The sequence below is a fragment of the Dryobates pubescens genome, chromosome Z (assembly GCF_014839835.1).
Source record: "Dryobates pubescens isolate bDryPub1 chromosome Z, bDryPub1.pri, whole genome shotgun sequence".
Classification (NCBI taxonomy): domain Eukaryota; kingdom Metazoa; phylum Chordata; class Aves; order Piciformes; family Picidae; genus Dryobates; species Dryobates pubescens.
This window is the reverse complement of record NC_071657.1, coordinates 96221170-96242147: the sequence shown is the minus strand read 5'-3', so window position 1 is coordinate 96242147 and position 20978 is coordinate 96221170. Positions and strand designations below refer to the sequence as shown.

At 35.6% G+C, this 20978-nt stretch overlaps 1 protein-coding gene across 1 annotated transcript in view; it reads right to left on the bottom strand.

Moving 5' to 3' along the window:
- Positions 1-224: 224 nt before the first annotated feature.
- Positions 225-20978, bottom strand: part of NDUFS4 (NADH:ubiquinone oxidoreductase subunit S4) — a 44803-nt gene continuing 24049 nt past the window's right edge. The window contains exons 3-5 of the mRNA XM_054178726.1: positions 8210-8382; positions 3989-4062; positions 225-433 (exon numbers count right to left, since the gene is read on the bottom strand). Coding sequence (XP_054034701.1) covers positions 330-433; positions 3989-4062; positions 8210-8382 — 351 coding nt within the window. The 3' untranslated portion in view covers positions 225-329. The remainder of the gene's footprint in view (positions 434-3988; positions 4063-8209; positions 8383-20978) is intronic.

The following is a 20978-nucleotide window of genomic DNA, read 5'->3' as shown; positions in this document are numbered from 1 at the left end:
AGATTGGTAAATTTAAATAAGATAGTGAATATAAAATTACCATCAAAGATAAACCATAACATTTAAAGATGCAGCTGATTTCAAGCATTCCTTTTGATAAATTCCTAGTACAGCAATTTTTTAGAAGTATGAACACTCCAAATCTCCTCTATTTATAGGGAAGTTTGTAACAGGTTCAATTGGAGACATCAAAAACATTTTAAATAGACATCACAAGATGCAACTGTAGTTTAAAGGTCAAATTTATTAGGAGATTAAGAGATGTATTATACATGGACTATAAATATAGCACAGCTGACTTTATTCACAGTCAGACAGCCAATGCCAACCTATTTTGTAGACACCCGTGTTCTTTTGTTCCAAGAAAAGTTTGCACCATAAGACTTGGATTTAGGTTTTGGAATCTTCTTCTCTTCAACATCATAGCTCCAGCCTGAAGATTGGAAAAATGGAAAATGGAAGGGTGAGGAGACAAGAAACACAGAATTATAAATATTGCCAGTGTACACTATAGAGCAAATGTAACTTAAACCTCTAAATTTTAATGTGTTTTGATTCATGTAGGCATCCACTCGTTTATTCCTTTGTAGTTGGCAACACAGAATACTGAAATGCCAGAGAGATGACAAATGCCCATTCTCTCAGTTGATAAGACTCCATCATAGCATGTACCTTCTTTGTCTTTACTCCTGCAAAAATACTCAACAGCCATCAGTGAAAAGCTCAACAGGGAATACAGACTGTCCTGCAAGTTCATGGCTCTACAGCTCCACAGCATCACAGAAACACAGCCTTGGTATATGCTGGGACAGCAAATTAAAATAAAGGTATGCAAAAGAGCGGGGGGAAATGTCATGCAAAAGATAAATCTGAAATGTTGGGAGAGAACTGAGAACTTGGAAAGCTAGAGAAAAAAGAAGGGTGGGAAGACCAAAGAAAGGAACAGCAAAGAAAAATCTTCAGCATTAGAAAGGAGTTTAATACTTAACATTTTTTATAAGAACATAAAAAAATAGGAGTAATAGAAAAGGGAATGAAGAGATAGAAGACAAGTAAATTATGTGATATTTAAGCAAGAGAAATGCTAAAAAATGTCAGAAAAGAGGAGGTGGAGACATTAGTGTTTATGTAAATCAAAATGCAAATTGGTCGCAGCCTCCAGGTACCTGGAAAGTTGCCAGGGCAGCACTCAGTATTCCAAAGTTTGGTCTCTGGCTGCAACACTTCACTCAAAGTTGAGATACTTGAGTTGAAGTGAGAAGTGGGTTAAGTATGCAGTTATAACTGACATAAGGATACCTTTCTTCCTTGGTTCTGAACAAAAACTTGGCAAGTCCCTGAGGGTTAGCCTATATCTGAACATTAATATCTAAAATATTCACAGAAAACACTTGAGATATATCTACACATGTTTTCTAATATACACCAGTTGCCATATTACTGTGCCTCTATTTCGTGTATTCACAAATGACACACAAACATTTTGTTCATGCTTATGAGCACAACTGCTCTCCATATGAAATACTGGAATAAGTTTCAAAAACACACTCTTTCCACTTGTGAAATCTTTTGCCTGTTGTTCAGCTTGAAAATATAAACTTGAGTAAACAGAACTAGAATCACAGATAGACTTTGGAACTGCAACAGTGAACAGTATAAGGCCTAACTTTGAGCCACTTGGCTACTGGAGTGGAATCTACAGCCCCAAGTTTCATCCTTTTATACACTAGATAGAGTGCCTCCAAAAGAGATTTGCAAGTGATAGTGCAATGACTTGGGCTGCCATAGCTATCCAAAATCCACAAATTTAGTTACATCTAGCTTTCAATTGGAAGAGACCACCATAAGTGATAAGGTTTCACACTCTTAAACAGTATTCCTGACTTAGGCACCTTCAGTAGCTCAGAGAGAGTCAAAGTTACTGTTACAGAAATACTGCCATGGGGGAGGTTACTCCTTCTTCAGATCCAGCCATTTAAGCCAAGTGGAGAGAGAGCAGATTTCATCGTCTGTGGAAGAACATCCTCATCTGACTAAAGGTCCTTGTGAGGAGAAAAGCTCTCTGTCCTTGTTACCCAAGCAGTATGGTTTTAAACAACTGCCTCAGTGATGTCAAACAGGACCATAAAGAACTTCAGTCAAAAGGCTAAACTTTTAACTTCCTCCTTGCCTCAACTTCAGACCATCCTCAACCATCACATTTCAGAGAGACACCTCTCCTACTCTTCTATTCAGTTCTATTACTCCTGCATCAGAAAACCCATCAGATGTGGCACACAGAAAGATGGCTAGCCTCAGGCTCCCCAATTCTTAGGTGAGAAAGAATTCTTAGGTTTCCCAATCATATAAAAATACCTGCAATACTTAAGGTTTGCAGAAAATAAACCTGAAGTTCTTATAGAATATTGTAATGGAAAATTCAGGTTGTTCATGTGGGAAGGACAGAGAGGCAAATATTTGTGTTCCTAGACTTAGATGTGTTTCAGTAACACCTTAGAATCTAAGTTCCAATGTAAATGTGTGCCTAAGTTTTTAATTTCTTTCTACATTAGTACTGTATTTTTTTTTATTTCCAGCTACATCTGATACTGAAGCTATTACTGCAGAAAACAGTAAGCACAAAACCAAGAAACCTTAAATACAAAAATGGAATAACACCTTATGCAAGCCCATATTTCAAGAAAACTTGGGTACATCACATTTATTGTCAACTTAAGGGTGCAAGCTGAGTGAATACTGAACTACTAATACTAAGTCACAGCTTTAGTTTAGTTGGTAGAATTTCTCTGTAGTTTGTCTGCACAATGGAGATTCATTACTAATTCAGTGAGGGCATGAATTTTCTACACTGAACAAATCAAGTACCTGCCTGGAATCCGCACTTTGAAAGGACAGAACATAACACGTCCAAATAAGTTGCTCATTAATAAAGTTGCATATAGTCTAGCTCTTTTAGGAAAATGAAACTGATTTAAAAGCAAACAAACAACAAAACAACCAAAATTAGAGCATAGAAATTCATATCAACTTATAAAAGGACTGCTGAACACTCAGAAGGCTAAGATTATGGATACAGCTTGTGGTACTGTAATTCTGTTAGAAAATACAAGCCTAAGTAACCAAGGAAGTTTACAGTTGCAGTCCTTCTGATACACAATTAGCACTAAAAACATTAAGTAATGACCACAGAATCAGAGAATGGCTTAGGTTGGAAGGGACCTTAGAGCTCATCTACGCCAGCCTCCTTGCCATGGGCACAGATGCCTCTCAACTAGTCTCCAGGAAAAAGCACTTCATCAAAAGAGAGCTTTGTCCTTGAAGCAGGTTTCCCAGGGAAGCAGTCACAGTAGTACCAAACCTGTCAGAGTTCACGAAGTGTCTGCATGATGTTCTTAAGTTATATGGTTTAATTTTAGGGTGTCCTGAGAGGAGCAGAGAGTTGGACTTGATGATCCTGATGGGTACCTTCCAACTTCAGACACTCTGTAATTCTACAATAAATACATTCTCCAAAACACCAAAACGGAGTCCAACATACTTGGTAGTCACTTAAGTTTTTCTAATTATCACTCACAAGAAATCTGGTTGTCTTTCCTTTTATTGGAATTCAGGCGCTCAACGTAAAGCCTTCAGGCAAAAATCCCCACTGCTATGCAGATGAGAATCTCCAAGCTTGCATACTCTTTAAAGTATCAATATTAATTTTTCTTGCAAGTCGTGGGTATGGTTCAGTTCTCATTCAAAACAGATACTTCCAAAGGCATTGCAAGAGTAATGCTAAAAGGCTGGAACACTTTTGCAGAAAGTTTTTTCCAGCAACCTTGGCAATATCCCCTGTTTTCCTTGTATCCACGTACAGCACTAATGGGTCTACCAATTTTGTTGAATAGAGAGAAGGTACTCTATCCTCTGTTCTTTCTGTTGTTAACACTTTGAGACAAAGATTCAGAAAGCTGAATCTCTCATACCAAACAGATAAAATACACACCATTTTTTTCAGCAAAGGCAATGGCATCTTCTTTAGTAGAGAAAGTAAGAACCATGTTGGATAATGGATCAGCTCTGTAAGAAATTCAATGACAAATTTTAAGTACATTTGAAACAGAAAATAATTATATCTGTATCTCAGCTACTGGTCAAGTGAAGCATTACACAACTTTTTGTAGAATACCAACTCAAAAGCCATTCAAAATCCCTTTATTTTTATTTAATTCCAGGGTTAACACTTTGCAGAGTATTATTTCACTCTTTTGGTTTGTTAAACTTCCCACTCAACTCACTGTAGAAATTCAAGATTTTTATTAGACAAACATATCTAACCACCTGCTGAAGTTAGTGTTCTGCAACAACATTTTCAATTTTTAAAGCTGTGTAATCCCTCTCTTTTTGGACAATCAGGGCACTTAATGTAATTTTGAACAGAAGCCTGTAGAGTAAACAGGGAAAGAATAAGTTCATACAGAAAAGAGCAGAATAACAAAGTGAGCTGAGCAAGAATTACTCAGAGACCAAAAGGTACATAAAAAAACTCAGAGAGTTAATCTTTGGCTGAGGTCATAATATCTCCATGAACTACTCTGGTGCTGCAGGCAGATTGCAGGTCACTAATGAAAACAAAGCTCAGAAATGCAAACTGCTAGCTAACTAAATAGAGAGTGGTTAGCTTCAGATAATCAGCTATGCCTCAACAGCATTTCTAAAAGGAATCCAACAGCAAATAGCTCCTTGAAACAAATTTAGGTCTCAACTAAGGAAACATACTGCCTTATTTGTTGCTACAAATAACTCAATTTAAGAACAATGGCTAAGGATTGATTAAAAAAAAAAAAGTTTCTAAAAAATAATCTACAAAACTTTTAGAGAAATGAGGTACCAGCTGTAGCAGCATGGTGATTAGATAATGCTTCGCTGAGCTGCACATAAGCCTGGAAGACAACCAGGAAGACAAGAGCAAATTGTAAGCAACTATTGAAGATGCTGCCTCTCAACTATTCTCTCTTTGAAGCTAGAAGGGTAAATGAAGAGAAAAAGCAACCAAAGATACATTGAAACCTACAATAAAGGACAAAGCCTGTGACTGGCAGAGAGGGAGGGGAAGAGGGGGAACCTAGCTTCCAGCAAAGACAACAATGTAATTTTATCTGATGTACACGTTGAAAAAGGGAGTCCACTATATATCCAATATATTACCCAATAAAAAAACCCCAAACAAACAAACCCCAAACAAACCTAGGGTAAGAGTACAAATTTCACTTTCACAAGCCACTAAGATAGGTTCTCTTTATAAAAGACATTTAAAGATTTATTTTATATAAACAGTAACTAGAATTAGAAACTAAAAATTAGTCCATGATGTGTTCAGTGGAGAATCAAGTGACCCAAATGTTGTAACAACTTTTGCTGATTGTTATTCTCTTCCACAATGTTGGAAAAATCTTCTCAACACTATTAAGGAGAATAGTGAAGTCTAAGTCTGAAGTGTGGTGAGGGACCAGTGACTGTTACATACTACAAGACTGGGGAAAATCCTCCAGGCAAAGGCATTTGAAAATGAGGATTGTGCAGAAACATTTTTTTGTTTTCCTATGGGATCATGTATTCTAAATATAACTTTATTTATTTCTTTCCATAAATGAGCCAGCCATGTGCTTAAATTCACGACAATCTGTGAGCAAAATGGAGATTAGGATGGCCAGCACGATGTCCTGATGGTGTCAGCAACAGCAGTGCTGTAGGATTTCCTATTCCTACCCTAAACTGTTTTATCAGTCACTACAAACCAAGATTCCACATTTTGTCCTCTTATGAGATCTTGTACAATTGAAACCACACATTTCCCATGTTTCTTTGTTTACAGATTTGTATTAAAAGATGTATTACAAACTACTAATAGGCATTCCTGTAATGAAGCCTCCCAATTAAAAAAAAAAGGGCACAGGTCCATTTTATTCAGATCTACAACTGGGTGACTTTCACTGAAAAAAAGCGACATCCAAGAAACAAGAAGTGCAAGAAAAAAATCAAGACTGTGAAATGACAAAAATATAGCAAAGGAATACAGGTAAATAAATATACTAAATTCAGAGGAAAAGGGCTACAATCCCCAGACACTAAAGGGCTCTAATCCACTAATCCCATTATATTATTCAAAAGTAAATGGAAACACTTTTAAGAAGCAGTCTTTGCATAAATTAGATCTGAAGATATTTCTGGATGTTGAGTGGTAATTTGAAATTACCAGAATGTCTACTAATTTTTTTTGAGAATTCATTTAAAGATGAACAGTTACAAACTAGTTTACAAACCTAGCAGTGTCAATTCTCAACACAGCACTTGCTTTTTGGCCTACCTGGAGCTTGCTTACACAAGAAATAATAGTTCCTCTATCCCAAAATAAAAACAGATGTGGAGAAGGACTCATTCAAAACATTAAATTCCCACAAGAAACTCAATCAAGGACAATTTAACTTACACATAAACCCTTTATACCACGTCTCATTTTTCTAGGTGTCTTACTTAGCATAAATGGTTGTAATTGTTTGAAAGGTTACAATCCACTGTTTTGGCTGACAACATGCAAAATTCCAACCAGAAAATACTTTGTCTGGGAAAGTTAAAGTCAGTTAAAAATCAAAGGAGGATTAGAAGAAAAAGTAAATTCAACCTGAACTAAAGTCAAGTTACTGGCACCTGCTACAGCGTTACAATCTGTGCAGTGATATAAATAGACCATAATTTCGTGGCTAGACCCTTCGAGGGCACATAACATAGCAGGAAAAGGGATATTGCTGGTCAACTGTCTATCACTTAATTAATTTAGGCTCAGTGAAACAACCTGGTCATTACTTGCTAAATGCTGTACTTACTTGCAGTAGTGGAGTCATTCAAAGCATATATGTATTAAGTCATTCAAGTCTTATCTGACACACCAATTTAAATATGCTTAAGATAAAACAGTGAAAAATCTTAGATATGCTTAAGATGAGGTCACTGTTACATGTAGGCTTAAGGTTTTAAAACAGGTACTTTAAATGACTACTTTAATACAATTAACACTTTAATTAAAATTTTGTATTTTTTTCTCATCTAATGGCAGTTAACTTTACTTCCCCAATGCTTTGCAATACCAATATAACCAAGATATTACAGACTGTGAGCCTCCTCAAGTTGTTACGACAAACAAAGGAAGATTTGATTTCAGAGGTATTTTGAAGTGATACTTCTGGATATAATTATATGATAAAAAAACCACAAAACTAAAAATTTCTATTACCAGATTTAGAATGTTAATGAATCTCAAAAAAAAGTGCACACTCAAATTATTTGGTATTTAAGGCTTTTTTCACAGAACCTCGTGTTCTTTGATCGTGAGTGCTAATGTGATTGCAGGCAGACATTTTCAAAAGACACTGTACTCTTTTTGAAGTGTGAAAAATAATTTCCAGTGTTTTTGCTCCATTTATGTAGAACAACAAACTTTTCTGAATAAACCCCCGATAAGAGCTTCAAGTCAAAACTGCCAGGAGAAGAACCATGCTGGCATAGTCCTGACAGTTTACAGGAATTCTAACCACACTGTAAAATGCAGGTAATATATTTATACAGAAGAAAAATTATTAAAAGCCAGTTGCCTCCAAGTCATGTTTATACCTCCAAATTATAGCATACTTAGCTAAGATTAGTCCTTTTCTGCATTTTGGCATATTTAAGAGTTTTTACAACTAATATTAGGAACTTTCAAACACGCGGTGTAATATTTTAATAGGCGTGTGTTTGGTTTCTTTTATGTTAGTTATGGCTCCATTTCAGATCTTCAGGATATTTATATAACTGTAAAAAAAAACAGTAAATCCAGAAGCTAAGTACTATTATTTGATGTTTAACCAAATTTAAAAGACTCAAGTGAGACTGAGAACACAACTAATAACCTTCCTTCCCTGACGCTGCTGTTCAGGAGCAAGTGTAATTGTTGAGATTTCTGGTTGCTAACAATTTTCCCAAACTCTCTGAGATCATTTTGTGAGCTAAAATCTCCTTTTAGTCATAAAAAGATCATTAACCGTATGACTAACAAGCCAAATCCCCACTTACTGTAGGTATTGTTAAAATGCAGGTAGATTTACAGGTAGAAATGACATTTCAAACTTGAAATTTGTATGATTATTAAGAGTCAAAGATAGAAGTCTTTCCAAATTCAGTAACTACTCACGTAGATGCCCAACCCATTAAAGGGTTCTCCCAGCGCTCCCTGTTGTCAAATTCCATCTTCCATTTCTTTGTATTGTTAACTCCTGCCTGCATTGCATTACGTGCTGGAACAAAAATGTGAACTTTTCTGGTTTTGATGTGCTCATCTGGAACACCAGTTAAAGCAGTGATATCCTATGAAAAACACAATGGAACTTGTTAAAAAAGGGTTCCTGTAAAAGGCTTGTAAAATAATGCTGCTTATGCTTTTATCATCATTTCATGCTTTATTTTTAGAAGCTAAAACAAAAAGTAGGAAAGACCCTTATGAGTCCAGCTTTATAAAAGAGAGGGTAATACACATTGGTGCTGCTACCATTCTGCTTCTCCTGGATGAATTAAGACTTTGCATGGATCAGTTCCCAGAACCTGCTCATCTCCCAGGCACACAAACTGCTAGAGGAGACACAGGACATGCCCTACCATCCTCTGACCACAGCTGCAAAGTCATGACTGCTCCAACTTGCATCAACTAAAGCAAATGCAGGAATATATAAACTCTTCTTTCTCCATTAAAGAAAACACCAGAGCACAGACACTGACAAATCCCCGAATTTTACATTACAGTTAGAAGCCTAAAGTTTGTACGAACAGGACTATTCATCAAAATCTTAGTTAGGCAGCTATGCTCTTCAGTGTAAGTGCTTTCACTTGGGTTTAGTCTACATAATTAAAAGGCACCAACAACTAGACTGACTCAAGACCCTATGCTCAGCATCATGGAAGAAGCAGGAGGTTATCTCTTGCACAATAACATACTGATTGAGACTGCAGAGCAAGTACTAAAATGCAGCTGTCCTTTTTTTCACTAACCACTAGTCATTACATATAATTGATCCCCTCATTGTGTTTCAAGCTATGAGTATCCACTTTTTAGGGTTAATTCTTCTGTTGGTGTGCAAGATCAAGAGAGGAATATTTGATACTGGCAACATTCCTTGGTATTTTTGTGAAGGACAAAGATTCAGGAGATTCCAGTCTTCAAAGAAAAAACAAGGCTTGTAACATTGTATATAGTCAGTAGGAGGATGCCCTCCTCTACTAAAGCTTGGCATTTGAGCCCTCAACAAATAAACCTAACAATGATAAAAACCAAAGGATCACAAAAGCAACCTAAAAATATTAACTGACTTTAACAAAGAATAAGGTAGGGAAAAACCTCATAAGAGTTCTGAGAAAAATTACCCTTGGCAGCATCTGATACAATCAAAGTGAATTTTCTTGCTAAAAACTAAACAGTAATTACGTAAAATTAACTTGTCAGTTCACCCTAGTACAGAGTGAAATCAAACATCAAATCCATCTCTAAGGATGCTAAACTATTCCTGTTCCCTACATAAAAGGCCAGTGGGAGCTCCTTGGTCTCCCTTCCCACCCTCTTCTCCCCTCCTCTTTCCAGGAACAAATAGTAAACTGGTAAGAGACAAAAAATTGCAGCAAAACTTTGAACTCACCTTGCCGGTCCTGCCATAACTTGAATTAATAGGTAGACAAGTATAAATAAAACCCTATGGCTTTACATGTCTCTAACTCTAACATTTTATGGGATTTTGTTTTGTGGCAAACTTAAAAAGTTTCTGGTGCTGTCACCAGATCATGGTTTCAAACAAGTCAAGTCTCACTTTCATTTTACTTCAGTAAATATATTTTGCTCCAGGTTTAAAATACTTGATTTGTATTTGCAATTAGAACAGCAGGGGAAACAAATAAGCATGCACATTAATTTTCCCACTTCTCACATTTCTACCCAGACTACCTCAAGAAACTGTCAAAATATCAACAATTCCATTATAAATGCTTCCACTAGGACCACGTAATGTTTATTTTTAATCTGAGTCTAGCAGTGATATGAAACTCTACCAGTCACTGGAATGTTGCAACACATATGTAGAACACCTCCTGACAGACTGGCATTTCTGTCTGTTGAATCTTAAACCACAGTTTCATAAGGAAGTATCTTGAGGTTTTCTCATTTGAATTGGCAAAGTGCTTTGTTTAACAAAAAGGGGATTTTACCTGAAGTAAATTTTGGTGGGTCTTCAACATTTCAGCTTGCCTGAAATAGAGGCTACTACATTAGCTTTTGTTTCTGTATTACTAAGCATGGCTACCAATAAAATCTAAGAATATTCACCAAAAAAAATTCGTTTTCCCCCTCTGAATTAAACTGGTATACACAAAAAATCTGGGCTTGTTATCATCCAATACCTCTACATATGTAAGCTTCAAAATAGCTCAAAAATATGATTTTTTTTTTGTTATTATCACTCTCAGAAACTTCTATGCCCCATATTAATGTTATATTTCAGATTTAGAGGTTTTTGAATGGTTCTAGAATTATTAAAATTAAATGCTATTAATTAACATTATGGAAATGTAAAATTTCCTCTTTTGAAGCCTTCACACCAGAGAACTATAAAAATACTACAAATTAGTACAGACAAAATACAATTAAAAAAAAAGAAGTGGTAAAACCTAGCAAATGCCATACTTATGAGGTAACTGTGATAAAGAAATGCCTAAACTTGTTCATCTGGATGAAAACAAAACCCAAAACCCCAGACAAACCAGAAGTCCCTTCAAAACATGTTTTCTTGGGCACTCGGTTGGCTCAAAATCAAAGTTATTTCACTATTAATATAGGATCCATTCCATAAAAATCTTTTCAATGTGAAAACTAAAACCTGCCTACTTTCCAGAACTAAAATATTTACACTGTGTTGCTAGTTCTTCACACTTTGACTCATTATACTTAACATTTCCATGCTTTCTGGGAACTTAGCAATTGTTTACTGCTATCTTCCCGATTTTAAAGCTGGCAATTGAACAGACAGTTGTTCGGACAATGAGTTTCTGGTTTCTGAAGCCCAAGTTGTCCTGACATAAAATCACTGTTTTTGCTTGCTGTAGACATGTAAGGTACTGTAGCATAGCTGAGCTGTTGCCAAAGATATGGAATAAAAAGCCTTGGCATCTATCACATACTTGACACCTAAAGAGCACAGAAGCTCTAAAATTCCTATTCCCTGTAGGCGCACTCTTAGTCTAGACAAACTGATTTCTCACACTTTTAAAATGCATTACAACACTCTATTGTGATCATTTCATCCACACAGCTCCAGCTAGTGACAGAAGAACCTGTCCTTTAAGCGACATTTCAATGGGCTAAAGCTCCCGCTCCAAGATGCCATTAAAACAATATAATACTTGAAAAGAACTATGCTGCACTGGGTTGAACTCTTTACTGTGTCTTCAGTGCTTTGTTCTGAGTTCAAGTTCTCATTGAAACTACCTGTGAACCAACTTTCCAAAACAAAGATGTTTTTGACAGCTGGTTTCACATGACTTATCTTTTTTTTTTTTTAAAAAATGTGTTTCTTACTGAATTTTGCAATATTAGAGTATTACAATATTAGCGAGGTGTTCAGCACTCAAAATTTTCAGTAATAAGATTTGAGATCTGAACTGCATAGGTTTGCTCTACTAAAAATTACGAATTTCACTTTTTAACATATTAACACCTAAAAGATGCATTCTGACATTCTGGTTTTCTTAATATATATAGAGAGAGGATTCTTTTGTTTAAAGCAACATTAAAAAAAAAAATAAAAATCATTTTGAGGCAGTGTGGTTCTTCTTATAATTCAGAAAGTACAAAACACTTTTTTCTAAGCTGCAGAAATCAAATCAGTTTGCTTACAGATGATAAGAAGGGTTTGTCTTTATTATAACCTACACTGTTTGTGAGCATTTGGCATGGTGGAAAGCCTAATGAAGCTGTTCTGGAAAGAGCAATACGAAATGATTAATGTGCTGTAGAGCAGGAAGAAAAACTGGTTCATAGAGGCAGTGTCAATGAAAAGAGTATTTAGAATGAAGATGACATTTAAAGGAAACGAGACTTTCCTCCTTTTTAAGTACTCCACTAACAGCAAAACTTCCAAGTGAACACAAACCAGAACTCTATAATTTGAGGGAAAGCGACAAAATTATTCAAAGCACCTCTGAAAAGAAATGTTTAATAGATGGGTCAGGTGTGCACAAAGGTGTCACATTTCTCCTATGACATTTCTTTCTATACACAGACAAAACCTGTACATAACCACTACCAACTATCTACTGTTTAGCACACCCCCAACCCTCTTCTTTTTTTTTTTTTTTTAATAAAGGAAACAGGGAACAAGCAATGGGAAGTTGATGTCAAAACACAGAAAAACCTCCCAGCAAGCTTCCAGCAACCACCCAGGATTTAGAGTCTTGCTAGCCGCTCTCTTTTCAATACCAGAATTTCACACATTTCAATGACCATTATGACTTCAAAGAATCAAATTTTCATCATTGTCCATCATCTGCCGGTTGATTTGTATAAAGGAGTTCTTCTGCATGCACTACAGACAAAGGACTCCTTACTTTCGTGGCTATATATCAAGTTTAAAAGTTCTGTTTGTGACAGTTGTGTCTGTGGTAAATTAGGGTAACACTGAAGGAGTGCAGCTGCTCTGCAGGAGCCTCCTTTTTGGCATCATTTCACTTAAATAAAAACTGAATAATTAGCTTCTGCCTTTATTAAACTGCAAAAATGCCACTGGCCTTAGTAATTACTTCCGGTTGCCCCACCTACTTAACCTCAATAGTTTACACTTCTTAGAAAGGAGGGAAAGTAAAGTTTTCCACACTTTATAGGAGTTTACAACAGCTTGCTGTCTTCCCACCCCCAACATGTTTTACTAGACAAAGTGCATAAAGTTTTGCTATAAATTTATGTTGCAATATGCTTTCTTTAAGAGCTGTTATATCTAAGCACAGAACATCTTGCATAATACCCACAAAATAGCTGCTGTGAAAGGACCTTTTTATTTAGTGTGCTCAGGCTGTAAGTCAGGAGGAGTACATTTATGTTTCTACACTGCAATACTGTGTTCCTGAAACAGATGTAAGAGAACAGAATCTACTATGCAAATCGTCAGCGGAAAAATGGAGCAGAATGAAACAAATGTGGTCAGACTATTTATTTAAAAGCTACAGACATAACAAGGGGAAAAAAACCTATTTGCCCTTAGGAAACTCTGTATCACACAGAACAGTTTTCTTTCAGGCTTCACAATCATTTTGCATTATCAAAGTAATCTTTGAACAACATTGTGTTACTCATAATGTGTTCTCCCATCTTACCATCCTGCAGAATGCTTAAGTAAATTGAGAAAAACAGTGAAAGAACCCTATTTAAAAAAAACCCACACCAAAGTTGTAAAGAGGAAACAGGATACAATAATAATAATAATGCTTGCACAAAAGCTTCTAATTAAAGCTTTAGTGTTTTGCAGAAAACACTAAAGAGAAACCAGATATCAAGAAAGGGATATACTGAAAAGTGGGTCTAACATAAGCAGAAATTGTCACATTACTGGAATCAACATTAATCCATTACAGTACTTCTTAGACTACTGACTGTCATTATGCTAAGGAGGTGTCAGCATCCAAAACACTTTTAAGTGCTGTTAGCTTCAGCAAACTCTAATCATCAGTTTGCATTTCACAAATGAGGAGATAATACTCTAACAATAATAACGGAAAACATTCTGTGTTTTTGCAAAACCTCCTTGAGAACTTCTCTGGCATCTCACTGCAAAAAGGCCCACTCCCCTATCCCAATATTCTGCACCCACAGTGTTATTCCATGCTGTTTGCACAAGATACTACAAATGTAATATCATAATACATGCACACATCATTAAAAGAACACCACGTGGATTTGTTCAGAGAGAACACAACACTAATAAATAGAAAACTTCCTCCTCTCCAATCCTTCTTTCATATCTTAAAACATATTATTTATAGTCTGCATTAGATTACCAAATTCTGTATTCACATTTGTCTCCTGCAAGAAATCACAGAAAGATTGTATCTATAAAACTGATCAACGGTAGAAGTCATTGCATACGCTGTTGAGTTGTCCTTTTGTTAATTGGAAACCTCAAAATAAACATGCATTTCTCTTGACACACACGCAAAAAAATACCTAGCATTCAGCTTGCATTTTTGATGGTCAGGTAAGCAACATTTTAGAAACTTAAAAATGAAACATTCAAAACACAAGTCCCACATCCAGCACAGAGGGGTATTTCATGGTCAGTATAGTTTTTCCAAGAATCAGAGAACAAGAAAAAAGGATTAATAATTAGTAATGTATTTTTTCCTGTAGCAGAATGTCTTAGTTTTGTAAAATTCAGAGTAAATATCATGAAATTAAAGAGAAGAGTAAAAAAAAAAACTGGATTTACAATCTGCAGTTTCTCTGTATCAGTTAAATTAAGGAAACTACTATTAAATGGTGGGGGGGAGGGGGAATTAGGGAGAAGAATATAGCTCATAAAACCAGACTGATGTAGCTACTAGTCATCAGAGACTTTAGTGTGGTCATGACATTCTTCAAACTAAGGAAACAATTAAACACCATGCTTATCTCAAACAAGGCGGAAAAAGTCTGTATTCATTACAGTTCTTGTAAACTAATTCTTCTTGCAACACAATAAGATTCAGGGAGAACATTCTTTCTAGAACTCATTCAAAGCATATATATATGAATTTTTTGCTTTCACATACATAAGTGGCTGGGTTTTATTACCTGCAAGGCATCTAAAAATACCATATTCTACAGTGCATAATTTTCAAGCAATGTACAAGATCTTTGCAATCCTCAGATTAAAAAATATGCAAAACAATCAGCTAAGAACAGGACCACAGTAAAGTTTTTAGACTGTAAACTTTCAATTAAATGAAGAAGCAGTCTTAGTTTATCTGCATTTGGAAAGAGGTACAGTTACTACATCTTGGTTAGAAAACAGGGGGGAAAAAAAAGGAGCTTTAAAGGAAACAACGAAAGTAGCAGTACCTAGAGCCTGTCTACAATAGCTAGCCTTATACTGATTCCTCGGGTTAGTTCACTTTTGTACACATTATTAAATAAATAGCATACTGTAGTTCGCTTCTGGCTTGGTAATGTTACATTCTTTCAAATAAAATCTATTAAATTTGCAGTTCTGCTTATTCATGCTGTACGCCCAGCATAAACTACAATAAGCAGACTGGCTTGCAAAGCTAAACAGGGTATTTCAAGAATATCTCAGTGAATTATTCACTAAAGAGGATTCTTGAATTTGCAGCCTACAAAATATATTTTTGATTGTGGGTACCTAAAGGTTCAACCAGAAGCTCACAATGGGGTCCTCCATATCTTAAGTGACTGCCAAAAATTTAGGCTATTCTTGCATATTGGGAATAATTTCTGTGTTTCTGGGTGCTTCTGATGCCATTTTAGTAATGTTCTTCATTTCAGCATTCATTAAAAGTTACCTGTATTTACAAAATAAATTACAAGTATTTGACTCAAGTGAATTTTGTAGAAGTTCACATTTTTCAGGAATACTGTCAAAAAGAGTAAATGTAACAGTTCTGATCAACTTTATGCCCATCTGAAAACCTTACAAAGCTTCCTTTAAAACACCTATTAGGAAATTTTCTAAATAAGGCCCAGGCAAAGTTCCCAAATGCTTCAGCACCTGCAGTCTTTGGAAGTGAAAGGGTCTATTCTGTGTTAAATCTGTGGCTAAGGTGCCTTTTCCATTTTGTGGAAGGCTTTCTTTCCAGTTCAATCTACACAAGACCCACAAGACTTAACTTTTCACTTACTAGCAGTAAACAGGGACACTACTTACACATCACCAGGGCAATTGTTGCTGGAAAGCAGGACGCCTTGGCCAACTCAAACTCTAATATGGACAGCAAATATCCTGAATTTTGAGCGGATGTGTTCCATTTAGATGTACAGTGAAATCTTAAGACCTAGTAACACTTTCCTATGATGAAGCTGTAAGAAAGATTCTCACCACAGCACATGCAACATCTATTGAGGATGCACTTTCAACTAGCTAAAAATCTCCTTAGGCTGGCAGACATGCATTCTGGTGCTCTTTTCCTTTTATCTCCCACCTACTACTTACAGATCTTGAAGGTCTTTTCCAATCTGGTTGATTCTGTGATTCTAATTCCCTATCTAATGTTAACTGTGGAACACCATTTAACTGTAATGGTTAAAATGTAATGAACTATTTAGGTTTTTATTTACTAAAAAAGTGGATTCATCAAAGGTAGGAGTGGAAAAAAAAAAGGCATAAAGTACCTTAGTTCAAGTTTAAATCAGACAACTTGACAATACTGTCACAGTAGTGTATGATTTGCTACTAAGAACAGTACTGAGAAATCCTGAGTTGATGTAGATCAATGCCTACCTTCACTGAATGTTCTCTGTTCTTCACATCTCCTTTATAAAGAAACTTATTACTGTAACAGATCTTTGCCACATAGTAACAATTAGTGCTTTAAGACACCTGGGTGAAAACCCAAAGTAAATCCTCAGTCAGGAAATGCTATTTTAAAACAAAATCCCTGTTAGTGAATGCTTTGAGAAGAAAAGTGGCATTAAAGAAATTTTAAGGAAACTGTTAAAAGCTGTCCTTTAACCTACTGCAAGACTTAAATCTTATATGTAATATGCACGGGCTTTAAAAGTTGAAAGCATGTACTAAATAGTCTAGAGAGTTTACATAAACAGCAGGTAGTGAAGCAAGAGAAGAAATGACACAGTTACCCTTGCTAAAGAGATGCACAATAGAGAACTGTTATGCAGTGTTAGCATACTGAAGGTCTATGCATCAGTGATGTTACGGCTATTAACAGCTTAAACATTCACTGTACTTTGTTAATTAGTGCACACATCTTTTAAGCCTTAAATGTGTTTTAGAAAGTTCTTTTCTAACAATAACAGTCATTACTCCCTGGTGGGGATGGAAGGGTTGATGTAGCTTCAATTATTTCAACATCATTAGTAAAATAAGCAGCTTAGCACAACCAGACAAACTGTTTATTTAAATTTATCTATATGGTTAGTTAAAATGGAAGCTTTCTGTAATGTCCTCTTAAAAAGTTAAACAATAACTAGAAAATATGAGTGTTACCTCACCAAATGCCTGTCCCTGTAATTTATGCTTTGGCATTTGTATGCTTGGCCTTTAAGGTTATTTATAGGAAAGAAATGATGGTCTTATGGTTCTTGGTACTTTGGAAAGAAATCTACCACCAACTAGATTAAGTAATATGCTGCATCTTTCAGCTTTCTATTTCTGTGCAGAAAAAAATAAAAGGACAGCAAAATGTATAATTGTGTTTACTAAAGAGTGATTTTGAAAGTAGGAATTTTGAAAGTAAGAATTTGTATTGGAAACAGACATTACAGAAGATGACAGTCATGTTCCAACTTAATCAGAGAACCAGAATGAGCTAACTCAAGAATGCTTTCAAATGGAGGGGACATGCAACAAACATAAGAAAATTAACAAACAAAAAACCCCCAACCACACATCTAAGGAAAAATACAAACCAGAGGAATAAAGAATAAAACACTGGTGCAAAGTACCATTTTAATCTTAAAAAAAGCTTCTGTGTGGCTAACATGCTACTGAGCGGAAACTTTAAGATACAGTATTTATGACATTTGCCTTTATGGGAAAGTACTTTGATACATGAATATATGTGCACATCTCTAAAATTAATCTGTAAGGAAAATTATCCATTTCTTCAGATGTTTGCAAGCGGATTTATTTACAATAGTCACAAAAAAGTAAAATTTTACAATAATATTAAAATATATTTTAAAAATTATTGCATTCAGTATGCCTTATCAGAATTTTATAGAAATTCCTCATAGCTCAGCTTCTTCTTATTTGTTACCACAGTTTTCAGGCTAACAGGTAATAAATAAAGAAAGACTTTCTTTCATACTAAACATAAGCCAGTGGGTTTTGTGAACAGAGCTGAATAACCCAAAAGGCAAGTATGAGCTTGAGCAATTTCTCTACATCGTATGCTTAATAACACAAGAAGTTACAGATTAAAACTCCATACATGAACATTGGATGCTCTCTCTCCATGGTCCATGTCTGCACTTAACATAGGCTAATGTTCCTAGTTCGAGAAAACAGCCATGAAAGTAGCTTTCTAAACTGAATTGCAAAATTACCTCATGCTGAAATGTAGTACTATAGCAATATTTATTGCTCTTCAAATACAGCTAAAGGTGATGGCAATTCCTTTACTTGGACTCCCAGAGTTACAGAGAGTTTCTTTATCATGGCGAGTAACTTGTTGCCTGCAGACATTCTTGCAGAAAGCTCTTTATTGGTATCTAGCCAACTGAGTTTTCTAAACCACCGCAAGTGTCATCAAACTACAACTGCTTATAAAAACAAGTTGTAGCAAGCAGTATAGGCTGAACTGAAGGAGGATATGCCAACTGAGGAGAGATTTAATTGCCGAACAGCAAAAGAGTGAATTTGCAGTACTGAAAATGTGTACATAGCTAGATGACATGGTAACGACACAGACAAGTAAACATGAGTTTATACTGTATTTAAGACCAAATGCAATTTATTTATACTCACACCTATGTATTTATACTAAAAAAACAAGAAAATAACTTCTAAGAAATAAATCTGTGCTCTGGGAAACTAGTGTGGTATACATGAAGTGAGGATTACCACCATCCCCAAAGTCATTACAACCTTTAAATATTAAAGTTCACATTAGCTCCTTGATAGAGTTATTCGAAGCTACTCCAGAGAGCAGCATTTTTTAGTCTACCCTTGGGGAAGCGGGCCGGGGGGAAGTGCAGATTCACAAATAAATTACCAGTGACTATACAAAGTAAAGTGCTTTAAGTAGTATGCAAGTCTGCTCTTAAATTGGACACTCTTCATAGGATCATAGAATCGGTAAGGTAAAGTACATGTATTTTCATTTGCAAACAGTCTTCTTTTTTTGAGTATTTTGTTTCTTTTGAAAGAATGCATTTAATTTTGAATCAGCTCCAGAATGTGTTTTATACCATAAACATCCTCTGCACTGGAAACTAGTATCACTCAAGTGCTAAATATCCCAAATGCAGATGACCAAACACAAACCAAACACTAAGCATTGCACATGAAGTGAAACAAGAGGATAAGACACATATTTGGAATGCCAGGTACAACACAATTAAAATAAACTGGTTACCTGCTTACTTGACACAACTGTGATAGAGGAACTCACATCTCCAAACTACAGACTTCAGATACAAGCCCATTTTGTCCAGAAACTTTCTCAAGATATTTGCAAAGTAAAGGGTGGGGAAAAGCACTTTTATTAACCTCATTTTGCAAAACATTCTTATTAATTGTTATTCATTTTCATTATTCTGAAGCAAAACAGAAGCTGCTGATCTAATTGAGAAGGGGGAAAATAGAAGGAACCCAACCTATAAGAGAGAAGAAATTTGGGAGCAGGGGAAGAGAATAGGTAACACTGTCTGAACTCCCCCAAAACTTCCATTCTAGAACCCTGTACAATTTGAAAATGACAACTATCACAGAGTCATACATATAAGGTAATAAAAATCGCTAAGTTACATTCCTCATCTGAAGAGGAATATTGTTCTGAACAGAATCCTTCAATGCAGTATGTTGAGTAAGTACTTGCAGTTAAAGTGGATGAAACAAAGAAAACATTATTCTAAACCCTTTATTTTCATAAAGTTACTTTAGGAATAGATTGAACTTACCTGCATGGAATAACCCATAAGGGTTAATAATAACCCCAGTATTTTGAAAAGAACAAAACACAGAATATCAACTATATCCTTATTATCTAACACAGTGGTAATGCCTGGAGAATTCTTCGCTGAACAGTGGGTTTCAAGAAAAGGAAATCTAGTAAGTCTGTCTTTAACAAATGCACACTTTGCCAAGTGTTTCTCTTCACTGAGTTACAAAACCATCTCCTGTACACAGTCTCCAAATGCAATGTCACACTGTCTCACACGTAATTTTATGACACATTGCCGCTTTGGTTTTCAGAGTAAAGTATATATTCCTGGCTCTTGGGAAAGGCTGCTAGCAATGCTTGCACTTTTAAAAGCATGTTAAAGCTTGATTTGCTATGTCCTTTATTTCACAGCAGTGTAGAGCGTAGACTACCAGACAGAGATCTGAAGAACTATAATTCTAGGCTATTTTTCACTTTTTTATTTTCTATACTTTATTTTGGGCTGCAGCATTATTATTTTTTATCATAGTAAAGTCTATGCTTTTCTAATCACACAAAGATTTTACAATTTCACTAACTTCTAAGCATGGCCAAAATTTGGATTTGGATGGTCAACAAATTATGACTCAATCCTGAAAATATCACATGATGTTTGCTAAAAATGCTGTCTTTTAGAAAAACTGCACTCAAGACTTTTCACAACTTCTTTGCTTAAGAAGTTCATGTTCTGAGAACTGCATGAACACATTGCTACTCCTAGATTATCCAGTACCGAACACAACAGATGCTAACTGCTACCTCTGCAGAGTCAAGAGAAAACTACTAAGATTCTTGCTACCTATTTCACAATATTATTAGATTCATAAAATCTTTTAGGTTGGAAAAGAACTTTAACTTCATAAAGTACAACTGTTAACCTAGCACTGTCAGATCCACCACTAAAATATAGCTGTAAGTGCCACGTCTGCACATAGAATACATAGGATGATGACTTCAAATAGTTCACTAGACAGGCTGTTCAATACCAGAGAACTCTTTCAATTAGTTTATTTTTACAAACACCCACTTGGAACCTCTGCAAAGCCCCTCTACTCTTC